Below are 16,110 nucleotides of genomic sequence, written 5' to 3' on the forward strand. Positions count from 1 at the left end.
ATCACTCTGGATTAAGTGCGTCTGCTAAATGCCTAAATAGTAGATTGTACCTCTACTCTCCGTTACTATCCCAGGCCCTATATCTCCACTCACCCCACCCTTTTACTCTGTGATAAATGAATCGGAGCTGAGGCTGCCCTACTTCCTGTGCGAATAGAGGGTAGCCACAGGAGACCAATGCACAGTGTGCACCTCATAAATCAGTCCTCCCTGCAACAGGGGCAGCCGCAGAGATGTGGATCCACAGTGTTATGGTATGGCCACAGCTAACAGTATTCCCACTGTAGTCCATGGAGTTGAGGTGCTCTGAACAGCTTTAGCAGAGGCTATTGTGCCATATGTTCAGCAATTATTGTAATACCACCCTTCGAGGAAAATGATGGAATAAGTTGACTTGAAGACCTAGAAATACTCAAAGCTAAAGACATTTGGAACCTGTGCTGGTTTGAAGTGGGCCAGTTCTGGGGAAGCTCTCATCTGTTAAACTTCCAACTCAATACTGCACATCAATATCTATCTATCTATCTAAGTCTCTGTGCGTACGTACTGTACGTGTGTACATCTGTAATCCACGTAACTCGAAAACCATTCGCCCCACTCGACTTCAAATTCGACACACGCGTTCCACACCCCCACAGGGAGTGTAGTGACCGGTGTCGAGTCTGTCGGATAGCCGGTTGTCCAGAACCAGCACAAAATCCTCTGCCCGGGCTCTGGACCTGATCACCCTATATCTCCATATATGGAGCTGGCCTGTTCTGACATCAGAACACTTCATATTTGGCCATGCCTGACACACAACTCAATATATAGGAATAAAGGGACACAGAGAGACAGATACAAAAATCTCCATATATGGGCATAAAAGGGACCCACAGAATGGTGGAACGGGTACTCTAACACGGGTACAACAGGTATTGCATTGCCGGAGGGGGCATGGATCGCCAACTTCAATCATTACCGACTCTGTGCTCTACAGCCGGGCACTGGTCTAGTACACACAGTAAGAAGGTTATGAGATGAACGTTTCTTAAGATTATGTGAAGGAGATATATACATACATATATTGCTGTATTTTAACCACATGAACCCGAGAGTAACTACAGTATAATACTAGGTACTAGTATAATAATAGGTAAGCATTTGACAACAATAGGTGATTGATTATTCAGCGAACAAAGCAGATCTACATGCTCGGTTTGCTCGCACTCGCAACACAAATAGATTTGGTGCAGATGGAGAAACAAAACAAAGCCAAGTACAGATCCCTGTGGGACCAAGTGCGGTCAACGAGGTATATAGGGTTTAAGTGGGTAAGGAGACCCTCGTTAATATTCAGACCGCATTTGTTGTGCCCACAGCAACGGCATTGCCATTGTCCCCGGGGAATCCAAGACGAGAAGAGTAGGGGAAAGCCGATTCCTTGAAATGCATTACGGTATGTTCCAAATAACATATGTATGAATCTTAATAAATAATGAATGAACCACTTCTCTTCGGTCTGCCGTGCTAGACTTGAAATCATATGTCGGACAAATATGTTGGATTCTCTATTCTCAGTGATGATGAAAAACGGAGAAATCCGGAAATCTCAGCTCCCATTAAAAGGCAGACAGCAGCCTGTTGACGTCCTTAGTGAAGGGGAGTGAACTGATCGGTTATACTTTTAGACATCTCTTGATACAGTACATAAAACTAAAATGAGACTTTATTATTGCCTCTGAGGTTGTATTATTATATGGTCTGTTAGTTTTGTGCACAACCAGAGAGACCCCCCCCCCATGGGGAGTCCACAGTCTTAAAGACCAGACAACATCACCTATTTTGTATACCATCCAGCTCTGGTCAGGGTCTGTGTAGTCTCGCGTAGCCTGACAACTATTCCACAATCTCTGAAATTCTATATAGATTCTAGAACTGCACCTCCCGAAATCCGAGTAAGGAAGCTGCCATTTCCATTCACGAGAATATAATTTAAAATATTTACATTTTACTTTTTTATTTCCATTTCTGCTAAGCGGAAAGCTATATTATGCTTTTGATTTATATTAGGATAAATTTGCGCGACTGTAAAGACGAAACGGAAGTGGGGAGGAGGCTTCACTTCTGCTTGATCGCTTAATCATTACTCGTTCATCAGACCTGTATGACCGGAAGCGTTTGAAAATTGCGAGAGGCAACCGTCTGGCCCACGCAGGCTGTGGTCTGTGTCAGTGATACAGTGTCAACTGCCAACTCACGTCATAGCCACTGTTTCGAATGCCTCTCCTGGGTCTCTCCCGCATCACCAGCAGGTCCATTTCCGTTCCACCAGGGCTGGGACTGTTCAGACTCTGTCTGCTACGGTAGGCTGGCTGACCTACCTGGGAGTGCCTGCCAATGAGACCACATGCACACAGTGAGCCATTAGTACACATCAGACCTGAGCCAGCTGCTCGTCCAACTCCTTTGAAGTACTATAGTGTGAGCGTTTAAGTTAGGTTAGGTGTGATAAGTCAATGTAATTGACAATGCATATTTCAGGTTCAGTTCAGGCACGGAACAGAGAGGCAACATCTGACGTAACCATAATTTGCTCAAGACGGCTGTTGTGAAGAGTCGAATTAAAGACATAATTCACATCGATCACTACATAAATCATCATCATTGTCAGTTTTTCTTCAGCATTCTCATTCAATGATCATTTTTATTTAAACAGCAACAGTAGTAATAACAGACTTCTTATCTCAAATGACCTCAAAGATCTTCTCTGGCAGAATAGTTTTAAAAACATATGACACATTCCGGTGCTCGCCAAGTATTAAATTAAGGCCACAGCATATGAGTCAACCCAATGACAACATTCTTGAGAGGGGCCAGTGTGGCACAGACAAATGTAATATCGATAAAGCAACTAGCACGACAAAACAGCATAGTATATTAAATTAGAGAGTACAAGAAAGCCTATCAGATGGCATGCTCTGGCAGTATCATCGTTTCAGCGGGCGCAAAGTATATTTGATTCATATCTCTGTGATAACCCATTTTGGGCGGGAACCCCTTTTGGTGTTTTAAACATTATGTTATAATTTAGCTATTGAAAAATAGCAGATCTACAAGCTCATAGCGCGCCACCGAGTGGCACGCTACAAGCTTGTAGGTCTGCTATTTTTTTTTTAATCGTGAAAATATTTATTTCAGAAAACTGGAGTTTTTTTTTTAATTTCGAGGTCAGGCCAAAATGTGATAAAGCACCCGCTCAAATACATAACACATATTAAAAGCAGATGTGCGCTATTTCACAGTATTATTTACACAGTTGTTAAAACCCCCATCTCTACTCGATGGAGGGTGAAACATTGAAACTGACAACAGCATCCAGCTCTGCATGGAAGCCAACGCTGGAATGTTTTGTGAAATTGTAGGAAACAAAAAATAAGGGACCCATTAAAAAGAAAATTCCGCGACGCACAAATTGGTCCCAAACCCAGTGTTTGGGAACCAGTGGAATAGATTGTACGTTTGTTTGGTGTAATAAACGAATCTGTCCGTCACCATGTGCTCTTAAATAAATCATAAGGGCAGTACAGTACATGCAGTAAGCAGCCCAGCGGACGAACAGGGCAGCTCAGAGCATGCTGCCAATCCTCTTATCTCTGTTTGAGGATCAGAATCATATTAATCAGACACGCCTGGCGGTGTCTCTCTTCTGGGCTTATATTGTATTGGCCCTGCACAGTGACAACATTACAGTTGACATTGTGACTGATCTAGTAGGCCTACAATGGACAATGACACATACAGGCTGAGAATGATCATCCCATTCCTTGCATGGATGAGGGGGATCATATGGCATACTGTGGCATTTTTCACCTGTGGCATTTGACGAGATATACACATTCTATCTTCATAAATTCGTCAAATGGCCGTTAGTCCAACCGCCCTATTCTGGGCATGTCATCATAACAGGCAAACATTCATAAAAAAATGGCCAACTCCCAACTAGCCAAGCTCACATTGCATTAGGACACATTGTGAACAGAGGAAGAGAGGAAGTGTGTAGAGAGGAAGAAAAAGCCCTTATCCCTTAACCCTTTTTTTTACCTTTTAAAATAGTTCAAATACAATGTAGATCGGCTAGTTGAATTATTGTAAATCTTTTCTCGAAATGGTAAAAAAAAATGGGGTGGCGCAAGATAGGGACCTCAGACTATAGGCCAGGGTATTACATTTAGAGGTTAAGTGGTGAGCTTATTAACCCATTTTGGGCGGGAACCCAAGCTCGTAGCTTGTAGGTCTGCTATGGGCGGGATCTACAAGCTCGTAGCTTGTAGGTCTGCTATTTTTGAAAAATCGAAGAACGACTGACATAGAAACATAGCTTTTTCAGAAAAAGACATTTATAGAATCGTTCCCAGGTCAAAATGGGTTAATGCCCCTGCCCCGGCCTTGCCCCCCTCACCTCCTGCGAGACTTGACGTACGTGGACCCCCGGTCGTCGTCGGGCTCCAGCGGTCTGTCGTGCTCATCGGGTGACCGTTCATGGCTGTGTCTCTGTCTCTGTGCCAAGGCTCTGCTGCAGCTGCCATCGGCAGAGGGGAAGTCATAGTAACCTTTCCTCTTAGCCTTCAGCCTCAGCTTGTTCCTGTAGTGCTCAATGTCTGACTTCTGTTTCAAAGCCATGCTCGCCTGTAAAAAGATATTATTTAATAATTAGTATTATTTAATTATTATTTATTCAAAAGATTTGCTAAATTAGTATTCATTTTCGTTTCTTTTGGGAAGAAAATGTATTTCCATCATCACAATCATTAGCAAATGCTTAGATCAGTGTTGATATCGCATGACACTTCCCCAAAAAATCCTTTTGAAGCATAGTCAAAAGTATAAGTCATTCTTTTTCTTTGAATTATACATTTAATAGGAGGGAAGGCCTGCCACAGCAAAATAAACTAATTGTTTCTTGCTTCACAGGGTTACAATTTATATTGTTTGAACTTGTATGTTTATTTTGTAAACAGACTTTAAAGGTATATTCAGTGTTTTCACTTAATTCAAATATCAGTTATTTTTTGTTTTGTTGTGATAATCCTCCCTATAGAGTGTGCTGATCATATAAGGAGTTCCTCCCTGTCCCAAAACAAACCCGTAGGTTTCGTTTTTGGCTAGGTGGCCCAGCCTTCATCCAATCTGGATAGAGAGGGAATCATGATTGAGCGGGGGCGGGCCTTGGTGTGTGTGCTGTTGGCCTGTTGCGTGTCCCCCCACTGTAGTGCGTGCATGTGCACATCTTGTTACCGGGGCGGACTGGGTGGTTTTCCAAAACACCCAAATCACTGAATACTCCTTTAACCCATTCTGGGCGGGAACCCCTTTTGGTGTTTTAAGCATTATGTTATACTTTTAACTATTTTTGCAAAATCATGAAAATGTGGCACAAATCTTTGAATATATATTCTTTCAGAGCGAACGTGTTTAACTAAAATCTTTGCTACTGGGAGGCCCCTGGAACAACATATTTTCAGATGGGGGTCGGTGGACAATTACATATATTTTTGGGAGTCCTTGACATGACATTGTTTGTGAACGACTGCCACAGAATAATCTATTTAGAAGATTTTTTTTTAAAATCGTAATCAGGTAGAAATGGGTTAATGATGTAGCTCTTGCATGTCAATCAGAGAATGTACAAAATAATGTTAAACAGTGTTAACAGTAATTAACATGTTAATTAAGAGCGGATTTTACAGTGTAAAACTACACAGTGCAGCTTTAAGCAGGTTGTGGTTCAGTTGGTGAATGCAGGGCAGAGCTAACTAAGTTCACTGATTTTCAGCCTATCTTCATATAATTGGTCCTCCTCACTATATGCTCATTAAAAGATTGGACCACTTCTAATGTGGGAGGGAGAGAGAGAGAGAGAGAGAGAGAGAGAGAGAGAGCACAAGCTTTCATGATGTGTTTCCTGAACCTACTGATGTTTAAGACGGTGTGCGGAACTCCTCTCTCCTTTCTTAGTTACTTTTTTGGATCCTGCACCCGTTGAAATGTGAGGATGTGCGTGCACCTCTGGACTATTTGATGTATATACTGTACTGTGGCCCTCAGGGTTAGGGGCTGTGTGCGTGCGTGCGTGCGTGCGTGCGTGCGTGCGTGCACGCGTGCGTGCATGCGTGCGTGCGTGCACAGTCTTCACCTCTCCATTGAGAATGGCGGAGTCTTGACTACGGTCAGAGGACGCAGGGCGTGAGTAGTTGGGCTGGGCTGCCATGGGCTTTATGGAAATGAGTTGCAAGGAGCCGGATGAGGTGTCGTATGGATCTGAAGAACAAAGAGGAACTTACATACACTGGAGAAGAAAAAGACACATCAAATTGACTGTAGCCTCTCAGCCTGTCAGTGGCTCTCTCATTTGTCTGAGTCAGTGTTGCACGCACATCGCACGCACGCATGCATGCGCACGCAGCACACACACACAAAACGCACGCTCGCTCAAAGCTGAATAATTACCACACAGGGTCAGTTGGGCTATCTCTATGACGTACTCAAAGAGATTCTGTCAAACAGATTTGCCAGTAAAATGAGGTGGCAGGAAGGTCACAGAGTCGACACATTAAGACACCTCCGTTACTGATGGAGACTTAAGACTCCATGATTGCATTCGTTATCTCACATCTGACAAATTTAAATGTATCGCCGCTGATTAATAATTCAAAGCCACTCCATGCAATTACCATAATAGTCACAGTTCCGCTGAATTTATGAGTAATGTAATTTATGAATAAACTTCCATTCATCTAAAACACCTGAATTAACATAGTTATATAGTGAGTAATTCTGCCCTAAGAATTTAATTTCATAGAGCACTTTACTTAAGTTGCTGAGAATAAAAATCAGGACAATACAAACATAACATCATTGTTAAGTGAGCTCAGGATGAAATGGATGCCCGATTGTCCATGAGCTATCTGCAAACTGTATTATCTGCAATATGAGGGTGTGAGAGTGTTGGGGCTCCATTTTCGTTTGATCTTTCTAAATACACTGTTTTGGGATTTAGCAGTGAGGAAGGGGTGTTCCCCCACTAAAGTTGGTATTTTGGTTACCTGTCTAAATCCCTAAAACACCTCCGTTACCCATTATATTATGCACAGGTGTGGTTTGGGCATTACAATAATTAAGCCAATCACTGTGCCACATATGCCATTGCCTTTAAGAGATCCCTTATCCGTTGCCCGTTATGCCCAGTGCTATATTGCTTCATAGCCTTACGGTCTATAGCCCATGGAAGAGTGTTGCGTTGCTGCCTTGAAGTCTCACTTGTACTGCACCCCCCCTTCCCCCGTTCTTTTTTTCTCTCCACATGCACAGAGCCAGGAACACTCATCTTTTCATTGAATCACAACTCGCTCAAATCTCTTTCAAAGTTCTATGTAAACTACGAAATTAGGGCTTTCATTTGGTATATAGATCGTGCGTGTAGGCCGTCTCTACGGAACGGTATGGAAAGGAAAAGGAAAGTTCGGTCAATCGGGTTAAACCCCATTTGCTGCTATGGGGTGATGAACTGAACAGCAAATGAAACCGCGCACGCCGCACAATGCCTGGCACAAATAACTTCTTTGACTATACAATTATATAAACACAATGGACATAAGGAAGTGGCAGGCACTCACTTCTGCTGATTATAGGAAAATTACAAAGAGATGCATAGGAGAATAAGGAGAGATGACTCAGCCTGACTCTGTGCCTGGACATCTCCATTGAGGCGCGGTGCGCGCCGCTCTTTACCAAACTAATTTGGCATACGGTTTACGGGTGCTTTTAAAATGCACTATGCGCCTTCCCAAATGTGTGTGACCAAAATAGCAATTTAGGGGAAAGCGTGCCAGCACGCCCATGACCACACCTCTAGGCGCAAATACCGGTGTCGGCAAAAAAGATAGCGGGTGACGCTGGACGAAAATACCATTAAGGGACAGAGAAAGCTCCTATATTCGTCATTTTGTCCCGGGATGTCCCGATCACGTTTTTTTGCTCCCGATCCGATTCCGATCATTTGATTTTGAGACATACCGATACCGATCTTTCCCGATCCAATGTTTATATGTTTATATGCCATATCACAATAGCAAATATTGTGATATGTCACTCTAGTGTGGTCTGTTGTGTTGCCTTTCAATTATTGAAAGGCAAAATGTGAATATACTTCCCTTTCTATGCATGGAATCATAGCAAAAATAATGATGTATTGGTTAATTAGAGTGAATACAGTTCTAGAGCTTATAGATTTCCTTTTCCTTTGTTTTCATCATAGGTGTCTTTCACACCTCTGACCACTAGTCTTTGTTTGCTGATCTCTGACTGGGACCAGAAGGAGCATAAACACAACCGTTTTTACAAAATCTCATTGCTTATACATCTTTCTTTGAGATTTACAGATTGAAAAATCCGATCTTTTCTCCGCGATTCCGATCTATGAGTCAGTTATTGGTTCTTTTCCCTGTAGAGTGAAGTCTGGAGCTCTCTGGTGGAGCCGTGGCCCCCGCGTCCCGACTACGCATAAGCGGTTGAAGCTGGATGGATATTTTCGGTAAATTGCCCATACTTATAGTAGAGGTAGTATGTCCTGTCAGCATATTATATAGTGTCTCATGTATATTCATCAGGTCCGTCTCTCTGCTCATTTCGCTGCTGACTGAGAGGCTATAGCTTTCCTGGCTATAAAAAGAGCTGCAGTGGCACTGGGTCCTGATCTCTCTCTCTCTCTCTCTCTCTCTCTCTCTCTCTCTCTCTCTCTCTCTCTCTCAGGGTACCTGAGTGCACCAGAAACAAAGGAACACAGGCTGGAGAAGTATGTTATGCACAGATAATGGGAGAGGAGGAGGAGGAGGAATTTGGTGCATTTTATGGCATACCCAAGCATGCCTGCGAGTGTTTGAAAGGGATTGGATAATAAATGCAGTAGTAGTGTGTGTGTGTGTGTGTGTGTGTGTGTGTGTGTGTGTGTGTGTGCGTGCACGTGCGTGGGAGAGAGAGAGAGAGAGAGAGAGAGAGAGAGAGAGCATGTGCATGTGTTACACACCTTTCCTCTTACGCGGCTCCTCTTTTGTCGGTTTCTGCTGTGCTGTGACTTTCTGCACCGTCAAGTCCCTGCCGGAATTCAGCTTCTCCGATTCGTCGCTGATGACGGAACCGTCCTCGCTCGGCAACCTGCTGCAAGTAACCATAGCAACAAGAAGAGGCGGCGATGAGGCCCACGAGAAGCAGCTAGGGCTCACAGCCCGGTTATGTCACCATCTCATCCCTTTAACACTCTCACCTTTTTCCATCCTTCCATCCTCTCCCTCCCTCCAACTAACAATCTAGTCTCACACAGTCAATAATGTATAGGCTACCAAAAAGTCTTACTGTATGCTCATGATTCTAAGCTCTGCTATAGGCCTCCCTTTCTTCTAAAGTTTCTCAAACAGTGGGTCATGACCCATTTGTGGGTCACGGATACATTTTTATGGGTCCCTTTATTTTTTGTTTCCTACATTTTGTTTTTAATTACTATTATTTCAAAACATTTTAAAAAAGCTACATTTTTCATGAATTATACAGTATAACATTTTTAATGATTTAGTTTTTTGGTAATTTCATGAAGAAAAGAAGATGGATGGATGGCCACCCTGATCCAGCAATATTTGGTAACCGCTGGACTAGATTGTTTGCCTACAAAAATCAAGGCTAGTCAGCCCTGATTTCTTGTTTTTTGCCTAACAGTGGTGTAGTAGACAGAGTCAAACTGGTCTAACAGTGGTGTAGTAGACAGAGTCAAACTGGTCTAACAGTGGTGTAGTAGACAGAGTCAAACTGTCTAACAGTGGTGTAGTAGACAGAGTCAAACTGGCCTAACAGTGGTGTAGTAGACAGAGTCAAACTGGCCTAACAGTGGTGTAGTAGACAGAGTCAAACTGGCCTAACAGTGGTGTAGTAGACAGAGTCAAACTGGCCTAACAGTGGTGTAGTAGACAGAGTCAAACTGGCCTAACAGTGGTGTAGTAGACAGAGTCAAACTGGCCTAACAGTGGTGTAGTAGACAGAGTCCAACTGGTGATAAAGGTGGAAAAAGTACTCAATTGTTTTACTTTAAAAGTGTCAATACTGCAATGTAGAACTACTCTGTTACAAATAAAAGTTTGGAATAAAAAATGTACTTGAGAAAAAGTACAAAAGTATTGGCATCAAAATGTACTTACAGTACCAAAAGTAAAAGTACTCATTATGCAGAATGTCTCATTTAAATGTATAAAAATCTCTTGAAAATAGCAGATCTACAAGCTCACAATGTATCGCATCGCCACATTCAATATCGACAGTAGGACAATGCCATCCTAATTGGAGCGCGGTCACGCGTGCGTGCGTGCGTGAGTGCGTGCGTGCGTCTGCCTCTTTATAGTGTGTGTAAAGTGTGTGCGCTTGCCTGTGCCTATATAGTCTACTCTAAGTCTACATACGCACATGTTCCATGAGCATGGCTGTGCTTCATAGACACAATACATGTCTATGAAGCACATAGCAAGTCAATGACAATGCAAGTCAATGTGCATGTTGAAAAGCAAGACCGACTTCCCATTTATTTAACTTCATTTATATATTCATATAATACAATTATTGTTTGACCAGCTTCAAAAGCTGTTCTACAAGCTTGTGCTGGAGCTCTAATCAAGGCCCTGCTCAGAGGACCAAGGGGCTGACTTTGATATCAAAGCAGCATGGTCTGTGGCCCAACAGTATGCAAATAAGGACACACAGTCACAGTGTACACAACAAAGGGACAGCCGAATAGTAACTATACTCCTGAAGCGTGATCGACAATGTTCCTTGTCATGTTCAGAGACTGTATAACACATTTAGGACACAAATCTTTGAATATATATTATTTCACAGTGAACATTTTTTCTTTGCATATTTTCAGATGGGGGTCGGCGGCTTAATTACATACATTTTTTGGGATCCTTGACATGAAATTGTTTGAGAATCACTGACAGAAACATAGGTTTTTCAGAAAACTGTCGTAGAATTTTGTAGAATCTGGCCTCTGTCCTAAATGGGTTAAAACATACAGGGCCTGATTCATTAAAAAGAAATACGCCACCGTTACACTGTGGCGGAAACAGATATCGTATTTATCCGTCCGATCAAACTACGTTGAGATGACGTGTTATTCAGAGAGCGGTGTGTACCACAGGTGCGCTGGCGTATCGCAGGTGTATGTCATACTGAATGCAGTGGGTGCAAAGTGATCGGAAAAGCACCCGACAACCTAATTTGCATTGATCCACGCCCCATATCGCACCATAAAAGGCTTCAAGCATGACTCAGCAGACAGCAGTTTGGTCTGTCAAAAAAAGAAAAAAGGCTTTGCAGCCGCAGACTATGCGGCTTCACAGCCGCGGTCAATGCATGAATATAGCCCGCACTCTATTAATATGTCCACAACGGTGCGTGCTCCACTGCTGAAGCAATATAATTATAATTTATTTAATTAAGTTCGGGACCAAGGCGGGTGCTGCACTCACACCTTTGCAGTCAGAGGTAAAACATAGGCTATCCGATATTTAAAATATCGGATATATGTCAATGCAAAAGTCGTCTTTTGAGAGAGAGAGAGAGAGAGAGAGAGAGAGAGAGAGAGAGAGAGGGAGGGAGGGGGGCATGGCTTGCGCGATAAAGAACAGTAGGCTACAAGCCTATACATTCATAAGTGAATAATTGGGATCCTCTTGTCTGAAGAATTTAATAAATTATAATCCAGTGAGTTTATCCAGTGAGTTAAACTATTCTGTGTGTGGCATCCATGCATGTGATCAATATCAATACATGATTATAAAGTCTGTCCTTCATATTTGCAACCACGGACCGTTGCCCCGTCGGCTAGAATGCTGTCGGAAAAAGGCCGCCTCCCAGGCTAATGTGGTCTTCTATTTTTTATACAGGGCTATATAGCCCATTCATTTTCCAATGTGAATCGGATCGGCAGCACGCTGCTGTCTGCCCCCCACCCCACACACACACACACACACACACACACACACACACACACCGACCGACAGTCAACTGACTCAAGGAGCTCCGTAACAAAACAATTTCAATAGGCCTGCCGCCTACTGCAGGAATTACTACACTAAACAATGTTGGATTCGTAGTGCAGATAGCAGATAAGCCTATGTTCTTATTATAATTGTGAGTTTGTTTTTTAACATGCGCGAGAGCCGATCTACAAGCTCACAACGCGTTGCACTGCGAGTAGAAAGCTGTCAAGTGAGAAGCGCAATCGCGCATGCTATAGTAATATCCTAATGAATAAATAAAAAGGTGTCGGGCTTGCAGGGGCAGTTTCTGTATGGGAAATGTATGCATTTAGGCATACAAGTGCACTCAGCTTTTATTATATAGGCTATCATTTATTTTGTGCTGATCGACCAATATGTCATGGACACATGCCTACATATTTTATCTGAGATTTGGGAACAATTTATTGATTCAGCATGAAGACTAAAGCCTTCTGAATAAATCTCACGTGTATGCTTCCGCAAATGTCTCCCGTCTCCGCCACCTAAAGACGTCCCGTGGGAATTGACGGAGTTTCCGACCAACGTACGTGAGCGTCAAGTTCACGGCCATTTCCATGAATTCCAAATGAATGTGGGAAATCCACGTAAATGCCTTTCCGCTAGCTTCACGTCATGTTATCACCGTAAACGCCGTTGTGAATCAGGCCCACAGTGTGTAATCTGTGTATCAAGCACCTAATCAATGTTTTTGATGCAAAGTATATCGAAATGTAAACAGCAACATTGACTTTGTATCGCATTGTATCGTTTTGCAATGCAAATAATCAGTATCGAATCGTTTTGTAATGAAAATAATCGATTGCATCAAAACGAAGTACTTTTTTTACTATTTTTTTTAAAGAGCGGTTTAATTACTTTCCCATTCAATATCGCTACACTTGGTCTATGGATAAATGTGTGTATTCTCTGTGTTCATGTCAAGGTACAGGTTTATGTCCATGTATTTGCCAGAGAATCACTGCACTATTCACATCTTTCACACAGATTTATTTGCTAAATAGTCACTGTGTCGAGTTTAAATCATTAAATCGTATCATATCGTGAATATCGTCCATGTATTCATGTATTGTATACTAAACTATACATGTACAGTATCGTGATACGTATCGTATCGCTGTTAAAATGTATCGTTACATAGTGTGCAAATGACATTTTCATATTTCACTTTTTGGGGGGGGGGTTTTCATGTAGGCTACTTCAAACTGGTTACAAAGAGAGTTCTCTCTCTTTCTATGTCTCTGCAACAGCACACTGAGGGCATGTTGTACAATTATCTAAAAAGTAATCTGTTTCACTCTGCTGGACCATGTAAATAATTTCCTGCTTTGATCAGACTATTAGGGATAACTTAACTTAGTGGGGTTTTTTGCAATTCATTTTCATAACTGAAATTTGCCTTTGAGATGATTACCATTTTAATAGGTTTTGGTTTTCTTTCTGTTAACGTAAGAAGTGGTTAAGCCTTTCTGTGTGGAGTTTGCATGTTCTCCCCGTGTCCCCTAGGGTAGGTAACCTCACAAAAAACATGCAGTAATCCTGGTCACTAAACTGCCTCCCCCTGGCCAGCCGGGGCGCCTGATGGAGGGGAAAGGAACTGGTTGGAATAACGTGTTCCTTCCATGTGCTACGTACAACCAGGGAAACTCCCCCCTGTCAGGTGTAAAGGAGCAACTTGGACACTCAGGCATGAAGGAAGCATGAGTTCAAGTCCGTTGCTCTCCCCTTGTCCCCCATATATGGGGACTAGGTTGGTGGAGGGTGTGTAGAGCCCAGGATCACATTAGATGATTGACACATGGGTGAAAAATGGGTTACAAAATCATGGGATAAAAAATATATATATTAAAATAAGTGGTTATGGGGTCTGAAGCTAAACAAAATGTTGTTGCATAACAAAATAACGTGCCAAGAAAGTACAGTAAATAGATTTACTGAGACCAAGAAAATCTGTTGCCTCTGCATTGCCCGCTGCTGAAACATCCATTTACTTGGTTATCATTATCTTGCATAATTGTGGAAAGATTATGGCCCTCGGTAACAATTTTGACATGATTTAAAATGGACATCAATTACCTAAATGGCTTCACTTCACTTCCATTATCGCATTCACGCATTGCAACTTTTCAGGAATAGAAAGCCTGCCGTTTCTATTAGCTTGGATTCCCCATCGATGATGTTACTGGTGGACGGGTTTCTGAACTGCCCACAGCCCTCCCATGAGACACAGACTGAGTTGGAAAAGAATTGGTTCTATTTGTACACTCTCAGAATTAAATTAACATTGATTTTACAATATTGGGGTCTCAGAGACTGAAATGCTATTAAATGGGGGTCCGTAGACTAATGCTATTAAATGGGGGTCCGTAGACTAATGCTATTAAATGGGGGTCCGTAGACTAATGCTATTAAATGGGGGTCCGTAGACTAATGCTATTAAATGGGGGTCCGTAGACTAATGCATTAAACGGGTTGAGAATCACTGCTAGAGCCGTGAAAGGGGGCAGGGGGTCCTGCATGACATATCTTTTCAAATGGGGGTCCGCGGGCTAATACGTCTCAATTTGCCTTATAGGACCTTAAAGTCACACCCTGTGAACTCGGGAACTGACAGAGAAGAACTGGGTACGATATATTAGCATGCAGACAGGGTTTTGTCTGCATTTTTGTCTGGAGGAGATTGAGAAAGTATGCTGCTAATAAAAAGATACATTAAGACTGGTTGCCACCATTGGTGTGTGAATGTGGGAATTGAGGACGCTGGCGTCGACTGTTCGCCGCTTTACCTCCCAATGTATGAATAAATGGACCATTGTAAAGCGCTTTGAGTAGGCACGTAGTGCATAGAAAAGCTCAATAAAAACGCAATCTGCCGTCACCGAGCCGGATGCGTGCACGCGACCTCAGGGCGTCTTACTGGTATTACTACAGATTATAACGATACATCATGCAAATCGGTACACAGTATCTCTATAGTCATGTGATCAAGACGGGTCTGTCCGATGTCTCATATTCCATCCTGATTGCCTAAGATTTGCTTCCAAAGTCTGCAGGATTGGTCCGAGACCTGTGCTCCGACTGAAGCCCATAAGCGCAATATCTCCCCTAGCCAAGCAGGGGTTGCATCTTGGAATAGTAGTTGAAATTTGGTATCTCATGCGAGAGACCAGGATTCCGAATGTAACATAAAAGTTAAGGATCTCAGTTTCAAAAAGACGTGACTCAAATGCTAACCATTAACACAAGCAGTCCAGACATCAGAGGAATGCCTTTAACTTTAGATAAGATTAAAATAATGGATACGACCTGCACGGTGTTGTCAAAGGAGATAATGATAAGTTTAACATGATGAAATAATGGATGTCAAAAATATTTCAGCAAAGCGTGATTTGAGCTGCATTTCATATACTGTACACTCAGATGTGAATTGGCCCAGACCAGCCCACCACAACCAGCGCGCAGATAGCAGAAACTCTACCGCCCACTCCGTCGAGGCACACACAAACAAACAAGCCCTAATACCACCAATTTTACAGAACAACATAAATTATACAAACCAACAGACAACTACACAACCCTTTGTAGAGGGTAGGTTTATTTGTCAAATTATCATAATGGCACTGGCAGAATGGCAGCACGCCCGGACCTTTCCTGGTGGCCTGCCTGTCTGTCGAAAAAAATATTTTAAATTTTTCTTTATCATGGCGCCCCCCTACGGTCGCGGCCCACCGGGAATATGCCCGGCACATCCTGTGGCCAGTCCAGCCCTGCAGACAACTACCAGTGTGTGACAATATGTGACCTCTATACTCTAAGAATGACATATCACGTCCATCATGTCCTGCTATGGACAACTTGTATCTTGAAAATGATAGGACCATGTGGCATATTTAGCCCATATTTAGCACACTCACAATATATTTGACATGACTGCCAAGTGCCAACCATTTTACAAAGCATACTGTGGTTAGTTTGAGTTTAATGGAAGCCACTGGATTCTATTTTATTTATT

General features: G+C 42.6%; 1 protein-coding gene across 1 annotated transcript in view; it reads right to left on the reverse strand.

The window, feature by feature from the left end:
• LOC308320339 (UPF0606 protein KIAA1549L-like) overlaps positions 1-16,110 on the reverse strand; it is a gene marked incomplete at both ends in the record, with an annotated part of 62,637 nt that overhangs the window by 10,487 nt on the left and 36,040 nt on the right. Inside the window, 4 exons of the mRNA XM_080770661.1 lie at positions 2,241-2,373; positions 4,442-4,668; positions 6,176-6,300; positions 9,065-9,195. Coding sequence (XP_080626787.1) covers positions 2,241-2,373; positions 4,442-4,668; positions 6,176-6,300; positions 9,065-9,195 — 616 coding nt within the window. The remainder of the gene's footprint in view (positions 1-2,240; positions 2,374-4,441; positions 4,669-6,175; positions 6,301-9,064; positions 9,196-16,110) is intronic.

The sequence above is a fragment of the Protomyctophum bolini genome (genome assembly GCF_963924005.1).
Source record: "Protomyctophum bolini genome assembly, chromosome: 1".
NCBI classification, from domain to species: domain Eukaryota; kingdom Metazoa; phylum Chordata; class Actinopteri; order Myctophiformes; family Myctophidae; genus Protomyctophum; species Protomyctophum bolini.